This window comes from Aquila chrysaetos, chromosome 18 (genome assembly GCF_900496995.4).
Source record: "Aquila chrysaetos chrysaetos chromosome 18, bAquChr1.4, whole genome shotgun sequence".
NCBI classification, from domain to species: domain Eukaryota; kingdom Metazoa; phylum Chordata; class Aves; order Accipitriformes; family Accipitridae; genus Aquila; species Aquila chrysaetos.
Window position 1 is genome coordinate 3986070 of NC_044021.1, and position 16829 is coordinate 4002898.

Sequence of the window (16829 nt, forward strand, 5' to 3'; positions counted from 1 at the left end):
GAGAGGAGGCGTGGAAATATTCTCTCTCTTAAAAATAGCTGTGCCGGAGGTCGGTGGTTGCCATACGGTTACCTTTGTGAAGGAAAAATACTATCCAATGTTCATGGGTTAGAGAGTAAGAGTGTTCACTTCGTGCGTGAGAGCTGAGAGAAATCACCATATTAAAGAGGAGTAACCCACAACACTATCATAGGATACCAGTGCTCCTCTTTCCTTTCCTCTGCCTCTGCCTATGGATTCTGGTTGGGTTATCCCATAAGGATATCAGAGCCAGAGTTTCTCATGGGTGGAAGAAAGATAGGCATCAAAAGAGTAAAAATTCTTATGAAACGTGTGTTACTTTGGAATTGAAAGAAGATTTCTGGCAAGTGAGAAGTATTAGGACCTTGGAGGGAGGTAGAGATGGATAATAGTTTGTCAAATAGAAGAATGAATAAAAACATAGAAGCTGCGTACCAAATTAGTTGAAAACGTGCTTAGGGATTTCTGGCCTATTACCTCATTGGCTAAAATTATTCTGATGAGCCATGCAAACTACACAGGTAAATAACCAGTATATTACAGGGCAGCTAGGTGAATATGTTCTCAGAGTAATATTTTGACCATTCCCATGGTCATCTAAAAGAGAGTTAGTTTTCTGTATTTTTGCATGTTACTTAAACTCTATGATTTGATTTTTTTCCATGTAAAGAAGAGGAAGACAAAAGAAGGGAAGGATAAGGTGCTTAGGGTTGCTCTTGTATTTGTCAAAAATAGCCTATGTTTTGACCTTGTGTATTTGTACTGAAGTTGGTCTGTAGTTTTGGTGGTGGTTTCTTCTAAGGATATCTGTGAAAAAAATGGTTGGTTAGAGGGGGAAAAAAAAAAGTCTTTCGATGACTCTTGTTTTGCTATTTTATTCTTTGTATTCTTACTTAGCTATTTAGTGATTTACAAAAATTGCATTGTGTATACTAGCAAACAGTTTAGTTCATTTTTTATGCATTTGTAAGATTTTAGGTAATCTATCACACTCAAGAGCAAGACATGCTCTCTCTGATTTCCCTGATTGTTGGCTGGAACGTCAAGCTGTGTGCACGCAGCCTGCCTGGATTGTGCTTCAATTCAAATGGAGGTGACGCAATCCATCCCTGCCATGCACAACCACTGCCCCTTTTCCGTTGCTTGTGATGTACTGTTTACTGGGGAGTAGCATGGATTGTCTCCTGTTGCCCTTCACGGTACTATTTCATGCATCATGTGAGAATTGCTAAGAAAGTTGGCCAAGTGGAATGCCCTCAGGATTGTCTTCCGATCTGACATGAGGAGGAGTCTTACCAACAACTTGTTCAACAGGAGTTATAAGTTAAAAGAAGGAGGAATGGAACGCTTTCAAATATTTTCCTGACAAATTAAGTTTTAAATTTGGTTAGTGAGCATAGTGTTGTTTCTAAAGTATTTTTGAGTTCTCACGTTAGTGTATAAAATTTTTGTTAGACTTTCCTTTGACAAGAAAACCAAACTGAAAAGTGGGAGACTCCCTGGAAGTTACTTGTGCTATGTATTTTATGTCCAAGGAAGGAATTTACTGTTTGTGCACTTTTTAAAAGTGTGTGAATTAGCAGAGTAGCTTTGTTCAACGTTTCTATTATATGTTTTGGTTTGTTAAATACAATAAGAAGAGAAAATTTTTCATCTGTTTAAAAATACAAAGTAACAGTTATTAAGTAACAGTAACAGGCAGAAGACCAGTGAAATCTGTAGGCTATCTTAACACTCTTGCTGAATCTGAAGTCGTCTCTCGCTTTGTATGTTGAAAATTCATTAGTTGCAGTCCATTTGGGGTTTAAAATTGACTCCGTTTTCTCGGCCTAGAAGCTTGAAGTGTGTATGAATGTCTTACAGAGATGGAATAAAACAGTTTTATGGATTTTAGGTGATGTTGATGTGGTTAGCCAGATGGAGCAGTGGAACTCCTCAGTTGAATTTGGAGCATGTCCGAAACTGAGCTGGGATTCCAAATTGAGAAACATTCAAAATATCAAGTAATTTAAAATAGTGTTAATCAAGTGGTAAAAATGTTTAGCATTACTTATTATGCTGTTGCTGAACATTTTTCTGTTCACGTGTATCTACTATTGTGATAAAGAAAAGACAAAAAATACCAAACACGTCCTACTAATCAACAGCCAAGTAAAACCATTGTTTTATTTTCTCCAATTATATGTTCAGACAGTTGATTCTTTTAAAATCAGTGTTTTGGTTAGAAGTGCTAAGCTGTTATACAGGGAGAATATCAAGAATGAAATCCTTTATCTAAAACTCAATTATCTTTCTCACCTCCTCAGAGACACACTTTGAAAGAGCTAAAAATCCTTAGCTTTGGTAGTAAGTGCTTGAAGATTGTCCAGATGAGCTTCTTCCCTTGCGTCCTGTTTTCTGACGTAATTGGAAATGCCTTAACAACAGAGAATAACTTCATGATTAGTTCTTTTTCTTCTCCACCCTGGCTTTTTGGGCTAGAATTGTAACTTCTGATTGTTGGCTCCACTGTTGCATGTTGCTTTTCAGTAATGACTGGGATGATGCAGTAGACCATGTTTATAAAGCTGACATCCTTCCCAGCTTCATGTCATCTGAAAACTATATTGGCAAATTAGAATTCAGAATCATCTTGGCAAATGGGAGAAATTAATTGGCAAAATACCACACAATTTCATAGGAGCACATTTGAGCTAATGTGAATAGGTGGAAATAGTTAACTACTAATGAAAACAGTGAGAGTATTGAACAGTTCTTGAGAAGATGATCTAGAAGCTATAGAGGCTCACAAGCTGTTTATTATTTTAACAGTGTGATACAGTTATGGGGGGCAAGGGGGGAGCAGCCCTATATTGGCTTGTAGAAATAGGATGCCGAGCTGCAGCAACAAAGTCGTCATTCTTTACTCAGCACTCCTAAGGCCTCTGTTAGATACCACATCCAGTTTTGAGTATGGAATTCTAGCAAGTTAGTGGTCCATTGGAAGAGTTCCAGGGGAAAGAAGAAAAAAAAAAAAAAAAAAAGACTATTGGGTCTCTACCAGACATAACTTACAAGGCAAGATAAAGAGTTGAGACTAATGAGTCTAAAGAAAAAAGGCAGGAGGAAGAAATTCAGGTCTTCAAGTGTGTAAAAAGCTACTACACAGAATTACAGAACAGTCTTTTACCTGTATTTTCAGTGGATGGGATGACATCAAAGGACTTATCTTAAATAAAAAATTGCAATAATATTTTTTTTATGGGTATGAAAATGTGAAGCCCTAGAGCAGAGTAGTTGTGAAGGCTGGGGAAACACCACAACTGGAGATCTTTGAGAACAGTTTGGATAAATGTTAATCATGATTCACATAAATATAGTTGATCATGCTCTAGAGTAAGAGGAAGAAGTGGACTAGGTAACTCAAGATCCCTTTCCAGCCTGTTTTTAATATCATGGGGTATATCTTCATATTGTAAGACATGCTAAATACATTCATAGCACTGACCCATTCTGAAGTATTGGAAGGTATAATGGAGTCCAGAGTGAAATATAAAATTTTTGAGAAGGAGATTTCTACTCCATCAAAGCACCTCAGTTTTCTGAATGAGTGCTCTTATTGTACCCGTCTCAGTAAATACTTTGCCCTTCACCTTTCACAACATTCCTTCCGTTCACCTTCTGTAGCTTTGTAGCCAGCATTTTAGGTGGCTAACGAATAAAAGAGAAGACACTTGGCCCATTCATTCCACCTTTCAACAGTTCCTAGCCCCAGAGCTTGATCTGATTTTAACGTTGTCTTTTGAACTTGATCCAGTGCATAGGAAAAGAAATGGGGAGGCTGAAGGAAACCATGTAGGTCTGATAGGTCTTTTCATGCTTGTATTAAGTGAGCTGGTAGAAACGTGAAATAATCCAAACTACTATTTTGGTAGCTGTGAAGATGAGAGGCTTTTAGAAGAAGAGCTGTCATAGGGTGCATAGGGTGTTATCCTAAATAGTAGGAATCATGCTAGCTGCTGTGGGTGGTCAGTGGAGCAATATTTTATTTTTAAGAAATTGTCTTTTGTGCCCAGCTGGTAACACTTTGTACTGCTGTCTGTGTGAAGTTGTATTTCATTCTCATGCTTCTTTAAGCTTGTGTGTAGCACTTTGGAAAATAGAAAAAGGACTGAAGCAGCAGGAGACAACCAAGGATTTAGTTCTGCCAGCTGAGACTGCAGAAGAGAAAAGGCTCCCATCAGTACAAAAAACGCTAGTGAAAAACCAGACATGGCTCTGAGTATATGCCTCTTTTCAGAGTCAGAAACCAAGTCTGGGCAGCTACCTGGTCAAAGCAAAATACTCTTTATTGGAGACAGAACTTTTGTGTGTCTCCTATTTCTTTTCTCCCACAGTGCACTTGTTTCCATTTTAAAAGGGGATTAAAGATTTTCATGCTTGAAATAATTGAGAAATCTTATTAGCTGCTCTCTTTCCTTTCCCTTCTGCTTAATTTAAAATTACCATGGGACAGTAAATTTAATTTGCAGTCCTGAGAGGAGGTTATATGGCCTGATGTAAAGGCTGTCACACCTGGCGAAACTCTTGTCAGTGGTGAACTTCCCAGATACTGGTGGCAGATGAACTCTTGGTGTGGAGTCTCTGACTTCAGCAAACCTACGCTAAGAATGTGTTCAGCCAGTGAGCGTGTGTTACGGTGGTTTTGCTTTTTTTTCTCTCGACAAGCGACAGTGATTAAAAGGCCCCAGAGAGATGAACATAGATGGTTAACATTAATTTCAGCAACAGCAAGACACTATGTCCCATGATAAGCTGTTTAATTAAACCTTGTGCCTTTTTTAATCTGCGGTTCTATTTCTGTCTGGCTTTTGTTTCTCATCTCGTCTCTGTCTCTCCGGTTTCCATGTTTCAGACATAGCCTCATTTATTTTTATCATGCATGATTAATTCAGTTTACATAAAGGGTTTCTTGAGAAGGATGGATAAAGTATATAAAGCCCTTGTTCAGCCTAAATTTGGATTTAGATGGTTTGTAACTCTTTTCTCTTCAGTGCAAGTCAGTCTCCCGGCTCTGCTGTGCCTCTTGCTCTTCCCTCCAGCTAGCCTAGAGAGCCTTGCCAAAGCTGTCCAACAACAGCTGTTGAGCAATGCGCTTAATCACAGCCACTCCTTGCTGTCCAACTGCATTTAATCAGTGCGAAAGATGAAACTGCTTTCAGAAAGTGTGTTATGTAGAGAAAACGAGCAATGAAACAAAGAGGAAAGCAGTGTTTCCTAACCATTACTGATGTGGGGAGAAAGAAGGGTTGTTATCTCAAAGGAGAGGAAAGGTGGTAAATGCTTTTTTTGCCAGTTTTCCATGATGACGTAGATGTGTGTTGGGTAGAGAACATCATTGTTTTCAGTTGTGTTAGGCAGTAGTGGAGAAGCCCTGCACTAAGTTGCATCAAACAGCATTGGTGCGTGTTTGCGGATGGTGTGGAACTAACAATTGTGTGTGGGCAGTGTCTTACACACTGTACTGAAGTGTGATTGAATACTGAATTTCGGTGGAATACTGACCAGCTAGGATATCTGATTCCCACACAGTCTGAAAGACTAGGATTTTTTTGTACTTTAATAGTTTCTGACACAGCCACTGACAGCCTCTGCTTTTTCCTTCAGCTTAGTACTATGTAAAATACTTAGTGAACATAAAATCTGAGATCTTACTATAATAATAATAATAATAATAATATGGGAAGGAGAAGAAAGAACATCTATATTAAAGCCAAAACCATGTGGCTGTTGGACTGATCACAAATTATATTTTAATCTGTATTTGTAGGAAGTGAAGGGTCAGGAAAGCAAGCAGAGCACCAAAGCTATGCTCCTGTAGGTATTAAGGAGAAAATATAAAGACTAGTTGCAGTTTCTGGGAAGTGTCAACTTGTTACTCTCTTGGTGCTTGCACTGACTGGGATATGGACTCTCCTGAGAAAAATTTGGTCTGCATTGGGCACCTTATGAAGTAATACTTCATCAGCTTTTTTGTTAGTCCCCATCAGGCATACAGATGGTTGCAATTGTTTCTGAGTTTGTCTGAAGAAGGCTGTAACATAAATCAATACCAGAAAACAAGGGAAAGCTCTTTACTTTTTCCCCTTTGGCATAGTTTTGCATGAACTAAAAACTAATATAATATGGAGAAAGAGTGTAAGGGAACAGGAAACTTTTTAATGAGGGAGGAGGTAGCATGTTTTGAAGATGTACCCCCCTGTAATTTGGGTATTGGGGCTGTCTGGAGAGATGTACTAGAAGCAATGTGATTAATTTTTAGTCTGGATCTAAATGGGTGCAACCTGATTTATCTTCCTTAAACACTAGATGTATGAGAGTTTTTTGCCCTTCTTGGCCCCTGCATTCCCCCAGGAAAACTTTTCCTTCTTTGTATGCACACAAAAGCAAGGGTAGCCGGTAAGATTAGCAGGCAGATACCATGGGAAAGCTCTGGAGTTATTGCAGACCATCTGCTAGGAGTTACGTCCTGTCGGTTGTTGCAGGCTTGAGGAAGAGAAGGTTGGAATTAGCCTTTGAGTCTTACTGGGGGTTTGCTGGTTTTGTCATTTGCTCTAAAACTCGTGCTTGATAACAAACAGTGCTATCCTGGAAAAGTTTCTATCTGGTGCTTCAGTTCCAGGCTTGTAATGAAAACTAATAAAGAAGTAACAATGCAGTCTCTTATCTCCTCTTCCTAAAGCTCATGGGATGTAGCTGGCAGCCATGTAAGAGCCCAAACGTAATAGTCAAAAATAACGTGGCAGGAACCGTGCAGTACGTTGGTGTAGCACACGCTTCTATATTTGCTGCAGTTGGAACTCTTACAGGGTATTTGTCCTCCTTTGTCAGCGCAGAGCATTGCAGGATTACCTCGCAGAGTTGGAGTTTACTGGCTTGGTCCAAAATTACTGAGTTCACAGAAGTTGCATCCCAGCTGAGATCTGATACGAATGTTGCACTGAAGCAGCCTGAGCTATAGAAATACTCACACACGAAAAGCTGTAGTAGCCGTATGGAAAGAGAAGGAATTCCCGGGCTGTTTGCTTAAGTTGGATGGGTGCTCTGGCGCTGAGCAATCTTGGGAACTTTGCAAAGTTCTGATAATAATTTTCATTTCACATCAAAGCAGATGAAACAATCAAAGAGAGGAAACTTAAACTTAGGCAAAGTAATTCTAATGAAGCGTTTCGAAGAGGGGGAGGAAAACCCTGAGCTTACATGCTTTTAATTCAAGTTTGTGTGGTTTTATTTGGGAAATCAGCAAAAATGTGAAAGTTGTAAGCCCGTGTGGATATTCTATCAAGTAGTTCACTATTTGGGAATCTTATGTGAAGAACTTTATGCTGATTTTTATAATTATGTATGGTGTGCCCTGGATGATTTTGACCTGTGTGTGTAAACTGTGAGTGGGGTGAGATTAAGGCAGTAGGCTCATTTGAAAAAGGTCCCTCTTTCTGCCTTGAATTTGCAAGATAACAAAGCTCCTGAGTGACTGTATTTAGTAATACTTGGCTTTTTGTTGCCAATTATCACCCATAAAATATATTCTGAAATGACTGCTACTTCAGCTTTCGGGGTAAGGAGCAGTCTAGCAAGAAAAACCGCTTAAATCCTCCGCCCAGCACTGTCACAACCGGTGTGCTTTGAACATAGGCAGAGACAAGCAGAGTTAGAAATCTGTTCTAAAACGCCAGAACTGCCTCATTTTGAAATGATCTCTTCTTGACGTGGAAAGTCCCAGAAGCTTGCTATCTCATCCAAAATACGAATCCTGCCAGGAATCCTAAATAGGTAACGGTGCGTGACGGATGGTTTGATAACGAGCGTTCATCTGGCTTCTTGTTTTTCCCCTCACAGTTGTCTGGTGGGTGCGAGCTGACGGTGGTAATCCACGACTTCACCGCCTGCAACAGCAATGAGCTGACAATCCGCCGCGGGCAGACGGTGGAGGTCCTGGAGAGGCCCCATGACAAGCCCGACTGGTGTCTGGTTCGCACCACGGATCGGTCCCCAGCCGCAGAAGGCCTGGTCCCCTGCGGGTCCCTCTGCATCGCTCACTCTCGCAGTAGTATGGAGATGGAGGGGATTTTTAACCACAAAGGTAAGAAATGATGGAAACAAAGTCTAGTCGTCAGCAGCGTGAGTTTTGGGTAGCGGGGAGTACTGTGCAAATGGGAACTTCGGTGTTCTTGCGCTGTTTTGGTTTCTAGTTTTTAATGAGATAAAACACAATGCTTTTGGAAACCTGCAGCCATGCTGTCTATTCCAAAATAAGCGGTCGGCAGTTCTCAGTGTTAAGTGAAAATGTGCGTGAAGACAGGGGAGAGATTTAAGCAAATTATGTCTTGGTGAACAGAGTTATGTATCGTATTAGATCAAGCTGCGATGATATGGAAGTCCATACCTGTCGTGTGCTGAAAGGGGGGAGGGAAGAAAATCTCCAGCATGCTTTATCAGTGGTTCCTGAGAAACCCTGCAGTAAGAAGCCGTGACAGTATCAGGCTCAGCGATGGAAAAGGTAGATACACGCATCCATATGCCCTGGCACAGGAATTGGCTATTTGGACGTCTGTATTTTACTTAGCTGAGTTTTCCAGAGTAGCAGTGGCACAGTCATCCCTTTTTCCCAGAGCAGCTCTGAAATCTTACTTTGTTTTTTCAGATGCATGAAAGAATGCACCCCTGAAGGGTGCAAGAAAAATCTGATAATTTTTTGAAAGTTCTTAAGGTTTTGGTGTGCTGTAGTCCTTTGGCTTCGTAAACTCCCCAGGATCACAGAGTAGTTTGTTAGTAGAGAAAAAGCTTGTTTGCTTCATTTGAAACTACTTGAGTTTGCAGCCTGTGAACAAAAAGCAATGTGAATTAAAAAAAAAAAAACCAAAACCAACAGAAAAATAGTTCATTAGAAGGTGTTTCATCACCCGCTGGGGGAAAAGATGCATTTCAAAAAGTTCATTATTGCAAGTAGCAAGATTAGCAGGAAAGTGGTGTTGGGGAAAACTTGTTTTCCAAAACAGAAAATTCTGGTTTTGAAGAGTTTTTCATAAATATAACCACAAATTTTTCAATTATTCAGTCCATCCCAGCTATCACATTACAATTTTTCCCATTTTTTTCAGACACTGTATAAATATGCTTGGCTAAAAGAGGGCAGAGTTTGTGTTTCTCACATTAGGAGCATGCACAGCAGGAACTTCCTGAATGCAGGGTGACTGGGGGGGAGTCTGAAGGATTGAGCTGTAGAGCTGGAATAATCTTTTGTCCTCTTGTGTCCTATAACAGTTGGGATAGAGAAAGTTTGCAGTTGTTCTGATGATAAAATTGGAAAAATGTGGTTAGGTATCACTGAAATACTTCTTTCTTTGGCTAGGGACTGATATCACGGAAATGTCAACAGGTTTGTTTTTTTTTTTTTAACAACACTCACAGAATTGATAAATCCAATTTCCTTTGGAGCTAGGGGACTTCACCTTTGAATGCAGAGATTTTTTTTTTAGGAGAGGCAGACTGTATTGGACAATGTAAGTTATATGAAGAACATTGAGCCTGTCAGACTCTTAAAGGAAAGACAGAGCTGGTTTTGTCTTTGAGAGGTTACTTTTATTAGTCAGACCAGTGGACATAGCCTGTATTGCTTTTTTCCCTTTAGTGTTTGTTGGGGAAAATGGGGCAGAGCATTGTAAAGTTACTTCAGTTTGTTTGACATGTTGCTTTGAAATAAACAGCATTAATTAATTATATTAATTATGGAGAGTGAAGAAGAAAAGGCCGTTGCTAGAACGAGCATGATTTGCAGGGTTGAATGCAGCCTCAGAAGTGACTTCTGTCCCTGCCTCTGCCACAGCCTTCCTGCGGGGTGTTAGGGCATGCCGTGGAAACCCCAGCTGATAAGAAGCAGCTGCTAATTGTTTATTCCCACATTACTAGGTGTCAGGCTTTAGGAGCTGGACGTTTGATTTGTCAAGTTTCCTGTGCATGTGACTGTGACTTAAGTCAGTCAGCGTGAACTGTATTGAGCATGCAAACTATTATATAACGTTAAGTAATCGGGGGGGGGGGGCAAAAAACCAAACAACTTTAGACTGGGTACTTGAAACCACTGGATATATTTGACTTTGGTCTCTGCCTCAACTTTCTACTGCTTGAAAGAGGTTGATAGTGTTCATTTCACAGAGGGATTTTAAAAATTAAGCAAAATTAGTGGAGTGCTTTGATTTTATTTTTCCCCCATAGTGAAAAGTACCTCAGACAATCCAGCAAAGCAATTATTCATTCTCAAGTGCTGCATTTGATTAAAGATCTCTAAGTAAGGCGTTGGGGAGTATGTTAATCAGAAGAATGGAAAACCAATTAGATAGTCTTCTCAGAATTGTTCATTGTGGGCACTGATTGAGGTATGAATTTCTAAAAAACAAAACAAAACCCACAACCCCCATAACAAAGAACAAGTGAATGACTTACATAATTTAAGGCAGTCCATGTACTTGAGTGGACAACTTTTAAATGTTTTTGCTAGATTTCTAGTGCTTGATTCTGCAACTTCAGTCTTTTTCATACTGATTTTTTTCTCTCTTTTTTCTTTTTCTTTTTTTGATCATAATTCAGTAAAACTTTCAGAGTTTTGAATGATTTAACAAATTAGGATATTGCCCTCTGGAGTTTTTAGGTGTGAAAAATACATGTAGTATGTCAGGCTCGCAGTGTGAGCATCAGGTCTGAGTAATTCTGTACAGTTCATGGGCTAAGCTACGCACAGTAGACACAAGTCTGGAATTTGTGCATGTCTGGCATCGCAATCTATTGTGAGAGGCTCAGGGAGAGAGAGAGGTTTTATGTAATTGCAAAGGAAAAAGGGAGGTGATCACCTCCAGAAGTGCTGGGGGTGGCTGCTTGGATGTTGAGTGCTTAGCCTGCCCAACCGGCTTGTAGAAGTAAAGAGTTTTACACTCCTTTCAGTATCTATGGACCCTACAATTTTGATCTTTTCAACAGTGTTTATCAATACCGTTTGCCAACTAAACAAGTTGGAAAGCCATGGCGTATCAGAGGTGAAGTGAGCTTCAAAGTTGTGCAATGGCAAACCTCTTCTAATTTACAGCTGGTTCTTAAGTTGTGTAAAACCACATTTCATCACTGAGTACAGAAATGTTGGTTGGTGTTTAATGACTTAAATAATCTGAAATTATTATCCAAAGTAGGGGAACGTGAAAGATCACTAAAGTAGAAAGTATGTTCAGTGAAGCCTAGTTCTCACAGCTGATCTTGGTCATTCCTTGTCTGTCCACGTATTATCTGTCAACCATGAAAGGTAACATTTTATTCTCATGACAGAAGACAGCCCCCAAAATGACCCTCATCCCTTGCCTACAAGTGTAGGTGTTGCTTGTCCTTTAAGAACGGTATTACTTTAAATATCTAATCAGTATCAATGGGTTAAAAAAAATGCATTTACAGTATCTTCAATCTCTAAAATGTTATAGTAGTTAAGTTAACAAACATTTTGTTAAGAGTATGGGGAAAGCATTACACAGAAAAAAAGACGTTTACGGGGTGGATAGTCATTTAGGGAGAGAGTTGACTGCAGGTTCCAGAGCTCTTGCTCGCTCTGCTGGATATCAAATCTATTTTTGTAAGTTATTTGGGTCATTTAATCAATTTGACGTGCCGTTTACAGATGAGTACATTTTTTTAAATCTAAATCCCTTTTATAATGGGGAAAAAAGACAAACAAGGGGGTAGTGAAGAGGTTGAATAACAGTTGGTGCGCTCTACAAAAAAATAAATTACTAGCTTTGGAAGAACATGTTTTTCACAAGTAATACATAAGGCAACAATTTTTTTTGCAATGATTCCCCACATGTTATTGGGCGTGGGGGAGAAAGAATGTTCCTGTTGTTTTATTTGGTGCTTCTCTCTTTTTTTAACAAGAGTTTCTTTTCATTCTGTGGTACACCCTTTTTATATGTGCAGTTCTCTTTCCTTTGTTTGCAGGGCATGTACACAGCTGCAGAGCTTTGGGTAAAGGGCAGGGGACAGGATTCAGTACAATGTACTTGAACTTGTGAGCTCAGAAAAATTGGCAGGTATTTAAAATTGTTTGTGAATATCTTGCCCGTTTAGATCACAAGTTCACTGTCTTTTCCAACTTCGAGTACTTCTGAAGTCTGAAGAACTTGTGACGGTCCATCATATCTTTTCTGTAGATGCTACTGTTTGGAGGGCTACAACAAGCCCTTGTTCACGAGGCTTACATTTACGTGACTTCTTTATAAGTGAGGGGTTTTTTGGGGACCACGTCTAACTGCCAATTCATGTTACTATCCGTTTGGTTCAAAACTTGGCCACAGAGATCTTTTGTTTACCTGGAGGTACAATGTCTGCCTGTTTTATACGTTGTTATAATCCAGGTATCTGTATAGGTTTGTTCAGACCTGAAAGGTAGGTGATGTCTTAGTAACATGATGACATACCACGCACCGCTACAATACTGAATACTGGCTTTTGATTTTACTCTCAGGATACTGTCCTGACTGGTGCCATAAACGGAAAAATGTTATTTCAGCAGTATTTTTTTTTTTTTTATCTCCCAACTGTAGTATCTCTCAAAGAATCTACCATAATAAGGAGGATTGTACGGCTGACACTTTCCAAGACAAAGGTTGACAATTTTGTTTAAAGAGCTGTGTAGTAAGCCCTTTTCTACACCTGCAAGGTGGGAAGGAGTGGTGTAGGGCAGGTGTTGCAGGTGTCAGAGCTCTTCCTGAATTGGTATGGGGACCTTCTGTTCAGGAATTAAGATAAAGAAAAATTGCACAGGTGATCTAAAGATACTTCCCAAGAAAAGAGAGATATTTTATAGTTGAGGCCACAGAGTAGGATAAAACAGAGTCTTGAATTTGTTACATTAAATAAGCTTCCTCTCGCACAACTGGAGACCTATTCAGAATATTAATTTTAGATGAAATGGGAAGGGGAGAGAGTAACGGTAAAACATCTCACGTATGATCAAGAGATTTTTAAGTTATGATTGAGAAATGAAGTGTTGCTATGTTGAGTCCAAATACTGTTGTTACGTAGGAAGAGGAAGCTCTGGATAGCAGCAGCAGCAGAATTTGATCAAGTAAAATGGGAATCCAGTTTGAATAATTCAAGGACTCCCTGTTTGTAGTGGAGGAAAAGAAGGATGACTTGGGCAGCAAGGGGTTGCTTACAAGCAGAGGGAGGCTGTAGAAGGGGAGGATTTGCTGTTTTGAGACTGCAAGCAAGCGAAGCATGGGCTGTGTGTAGGGAAAAAGGATCTCCACCCGTGGCTCAGAGCCAGAGCGCTGCCTGTGAGACTGTCTGACAGCCTTTGCAGCTGCAGGAAATGAGTTACAGCCCAGGCCAGCGGGAAAGTAACTCCTAACAATGAGTAGGTAAGGGACTTGCTTTGCCTTGTTGCCTTGGGGCCATGTGGCAAAAGCTGGGGACTGTGTGGTTTCCGGGGCACCATACAGAAAGGGATCTGCTTCTGCTACGCAGCCGGCCGCGATCATACGCAGAAAGCGATATCGAGGAATAGGCTGGAGTTGTACGAGACGCTAAATGTTAATCGAAAAATTCTGTTTCTTGATCAATCAATTGCCTCCTCATAAAATTTCCAATTAACAGGCTGCCCATCCAGATAGCCAGCTGATGGAAAGCCTTACGAGGAGCTCATGGGAGGCAAAGCCGAGCAGTCAGTTGGATTTCACACTCCGGTCGTCTAAATTAGCAAAAAATTGTAAAAGCTGTGCTACAGTGTCAGTTCAACTTATTTATCAGGCAGACTTGAGCTTCAACAGAGGCGCAGGCATTTTAATAGCTGAAGTTCAACCTCACAATTAGCAGTTGTTTTGAAAGCCTAATAAATCATAAATCTCCATGTAATCACAAATATTTTGCCAAAAAGCATTACTAGTCTAATAGCGGCAAAGATAGGTTGAATTAAGGTGGGGGGGGGGGGGGGGGGGGGGGGAGTGGTTTTTCAAGCATGTTCTCGTGCTTTAGTCCAGGTGAATAAAATAGCTGCAGTATAAAGTAAAACAAGAATCTCTGTCCTAACTTTCCCACCTTGTGGTTTTAGTTGAGTTTGCAGTCAAAAACGTGGTTTGAGCATAAGTAAACTTAAATAAAATGTCATCAATTGACTGTGGTCCCTTAGATCATAATCTTTGTGTTGAGCTTTATAGCCAAACTATATCAGATGGTTAGAGTTAATAGCCAAATTCTAATTCAGCCTTGAATAAACAGTAAAGTCTGTATGAATTGCTTCCTTGGCATTGTGCAGTCCTAAACTAGATAAGGAAATTCAATGACTCTCACAATTTGAATTTCTACAAGAGTTCTCTCTAAATTAAGTTTAGATTGCTCTGAAACATCATAGGATTAATTTCTGCATAAACCTGCTTTGAGCTCCTGCACTATTCTTTTATCATAATCCAGCCCAGGAAGACCTGTCAGATATATCTGTATTTCCCATTCTGACTCTATTTGTGGGCATAAGTATGTGGTTAATTTGTCTCTGGAATTTTTGTACATAGGTAATGAAAGCTTTTTGCCCTGCTTGGGAGCTCAGGATTACAGCTGAGAAAAAGGAAGAAATTTTATAATACTGGCTTGAATGTACTTTTAGTCCCAGACAGCTGCCAAATATAATGCTCTTATATATCGTAGTTGGAAAGGAAACCGGTGTGTAAAAAGTATCTGCTTCAGAACAGATGTATTTGCACAGCTGATCTTTGGGAGGTAGAAGGTGGATATAAACCAGCAATTCTGATGGCTTTAGATTTCCCAAGAGAGTTGTTATTTTGCTTGCAATTAGCCTTTCTCTGACAGCAGTTTCTTTTCCTAACCAAGGTATTGAGGCAGAACGGAGTACAAACTAAAATCATACCCTTCAAATGTTGTTTGTATGTTGCAATTGAAGAAAAACGTCCCGGAGCCGTGTTTATTTTCCTTAACCGTCCTGCTTCAGGTGCAACAAACTGTTGAAAAAGTTGCTTCGGTGTTGAGAATTACTTCTTGAGGGTGTCTTTGTTACCCACATTTTGCTTTGGGTTAAGTAAATATTCAGAGCTGGTGCTCCGAAGAGCGCCTGAGAGCCACCCAAAGAATTTCTCTTCCATTTCAATGAGTAAGTAGCTTGGCAGGGTGGTGAGGGACAGGGAGAGTGGGGCTGGGGACACTTTTTGGCCAGGAGAGTGCTCCTAGACACATGGGGTTGTCATAGCTGTGTGCTAACTGCCGCCTTCGTGACAGACGACGAGGAGCTATTGGCGTATATTTTTCTGCAGCTGGGGTGGCTGTTCGTTTCCAAGGACCATCTGGGTAATGTTACCTGATGTGTTTTCCTTCTGTCACAGAACTGTGTAATACTGACAGTGTCCATAAGGTCTTCTGTTCTTTTTCCGACTCTAGTTTTCCGGCACTTCTGCTGCTGTGGCTCATATTCTTAAACTCGGTATTGGGAGGAGTATTTATGTGTTTTGTCTTTAGTGGAGAGGAGGAAATCGTTGAGGAGCAGGCTAGAGCTGATGTTCTTACGCACCTTTCAGGACATCATCACATTACATCACATCATCTGTTGTCATCACTGCCTGCAGATGGAAGTAGCAGGATTTAGTGTTCCACTGACTTCCACCAGTTCTGGGTTTGTGAGGAGGCTGCTGAAAGTCCGTGTCCCATTGACTTCATTTCACTTTTCCTGCAATCAAATAGTAAAGTATTAGTCTCTGTTACGCATGCTAAACCAGGAATGTTGCATCACTTTTAACACAGTTCTGTTGGAAGCTTTTTAACAGATGTCCTTGACCTCTCTTAAGTTGTGGGCATCGGTTTCAAATCACCACTTCATCATGCAATGTTTTGCTACTATTTTGAGTGCATATTCACTGATACAGGTATAGTTCCAATTTGGGACATGCTTATGTTTTCTCCTAGCTTTGAGTTGAGTACAAATAGCAAGACATTTTTCTCTGTCTGGGACAACTATTGAACTTAAATTCATCATTCTCTCACACGGAAGTTACACAAGTAAGTGATGGAATTCTTAGAGCAAACCGTGTAAAAGAGGCTGTTGTGGTAAGTGAATAGCACCATAAAAACGTTCCATGATCCCAGGAAAAGTACATTTCAGAAATTTGCAGTATGTGTTTTCTAGGATGGATATATAATGGTTAACCCCTATAGCAATAGAAGACATCTATAAAACTGACATGGAGGCATAATAGTAAAGGCTATCTTAGGAAAGCTTGTTATCAAGTTGTCCTTGATGACCAGAATTCTGTAGTCGTTTTCCCTGTAGTTGTGAACCAGCTGTGTCCAACCTACTGTATGTTAACCATTTACGGTGCAGCAGAAATAGCCCCTGTTACAAGAAGCTGTTAAAAGTATGTCAGGTATTCAAGAGCAGACTGGAGAAAGCCCCAAGTAATCTGGCCTGATCTCATAACTGACCCGTCCTTTTGAGCAGAAGGTTGGACTATGTGGATTTTTGAGGCCCCTTTCAGCTTGAGTTGTCCTGTGATCCTACGCTAAAAGTTAGAATTGCCAGCATGGACTTGGGATGTTCTCAGTGTTTCCTGGAGTCTTGGACTCCCCTTAGTGCCTGTGAGGATATCAGAAATGCTTAAGATTTTGCCTCAAAATATATTCATTCCATGTAAGAAATGGAAAGGAATCCTAAAAAGTGTTTCTGCTCATAAAAAGCACTAGTTATTCTTGTTGCAGCATGCTGGGTGTGATCATAGCCTTATTAGGTGTACGTT

The 16829-nt window shown here is 40.2% G+C and overlaps 1 protein-coding gene across 7 annotated transcripts in view; it reads left to right on the top strand.

Moving 5' to 3' along the window:
* Nucleotides 1–16829, top strand: part of TRIO (trio Rho guanine nucleotide exchange factor) — a 257834-nt gene that overhangs the window by 180414 nt on the left and 60591 nt on the right. For all 7 annotated transcript variants that reach the window (XM_030041606.2, XM_030041605.2, XM_030041604.2 and 4 more), the window contains exon 34: nt 7900–8143. In XM_030041606.2, coding sequence (XP_029897466.1) covers nt 7900–8143 — 244 coding nt within the window. The remainder of the gene's footprint in view (nt 1–7899; nt 8144–16829) is intronic.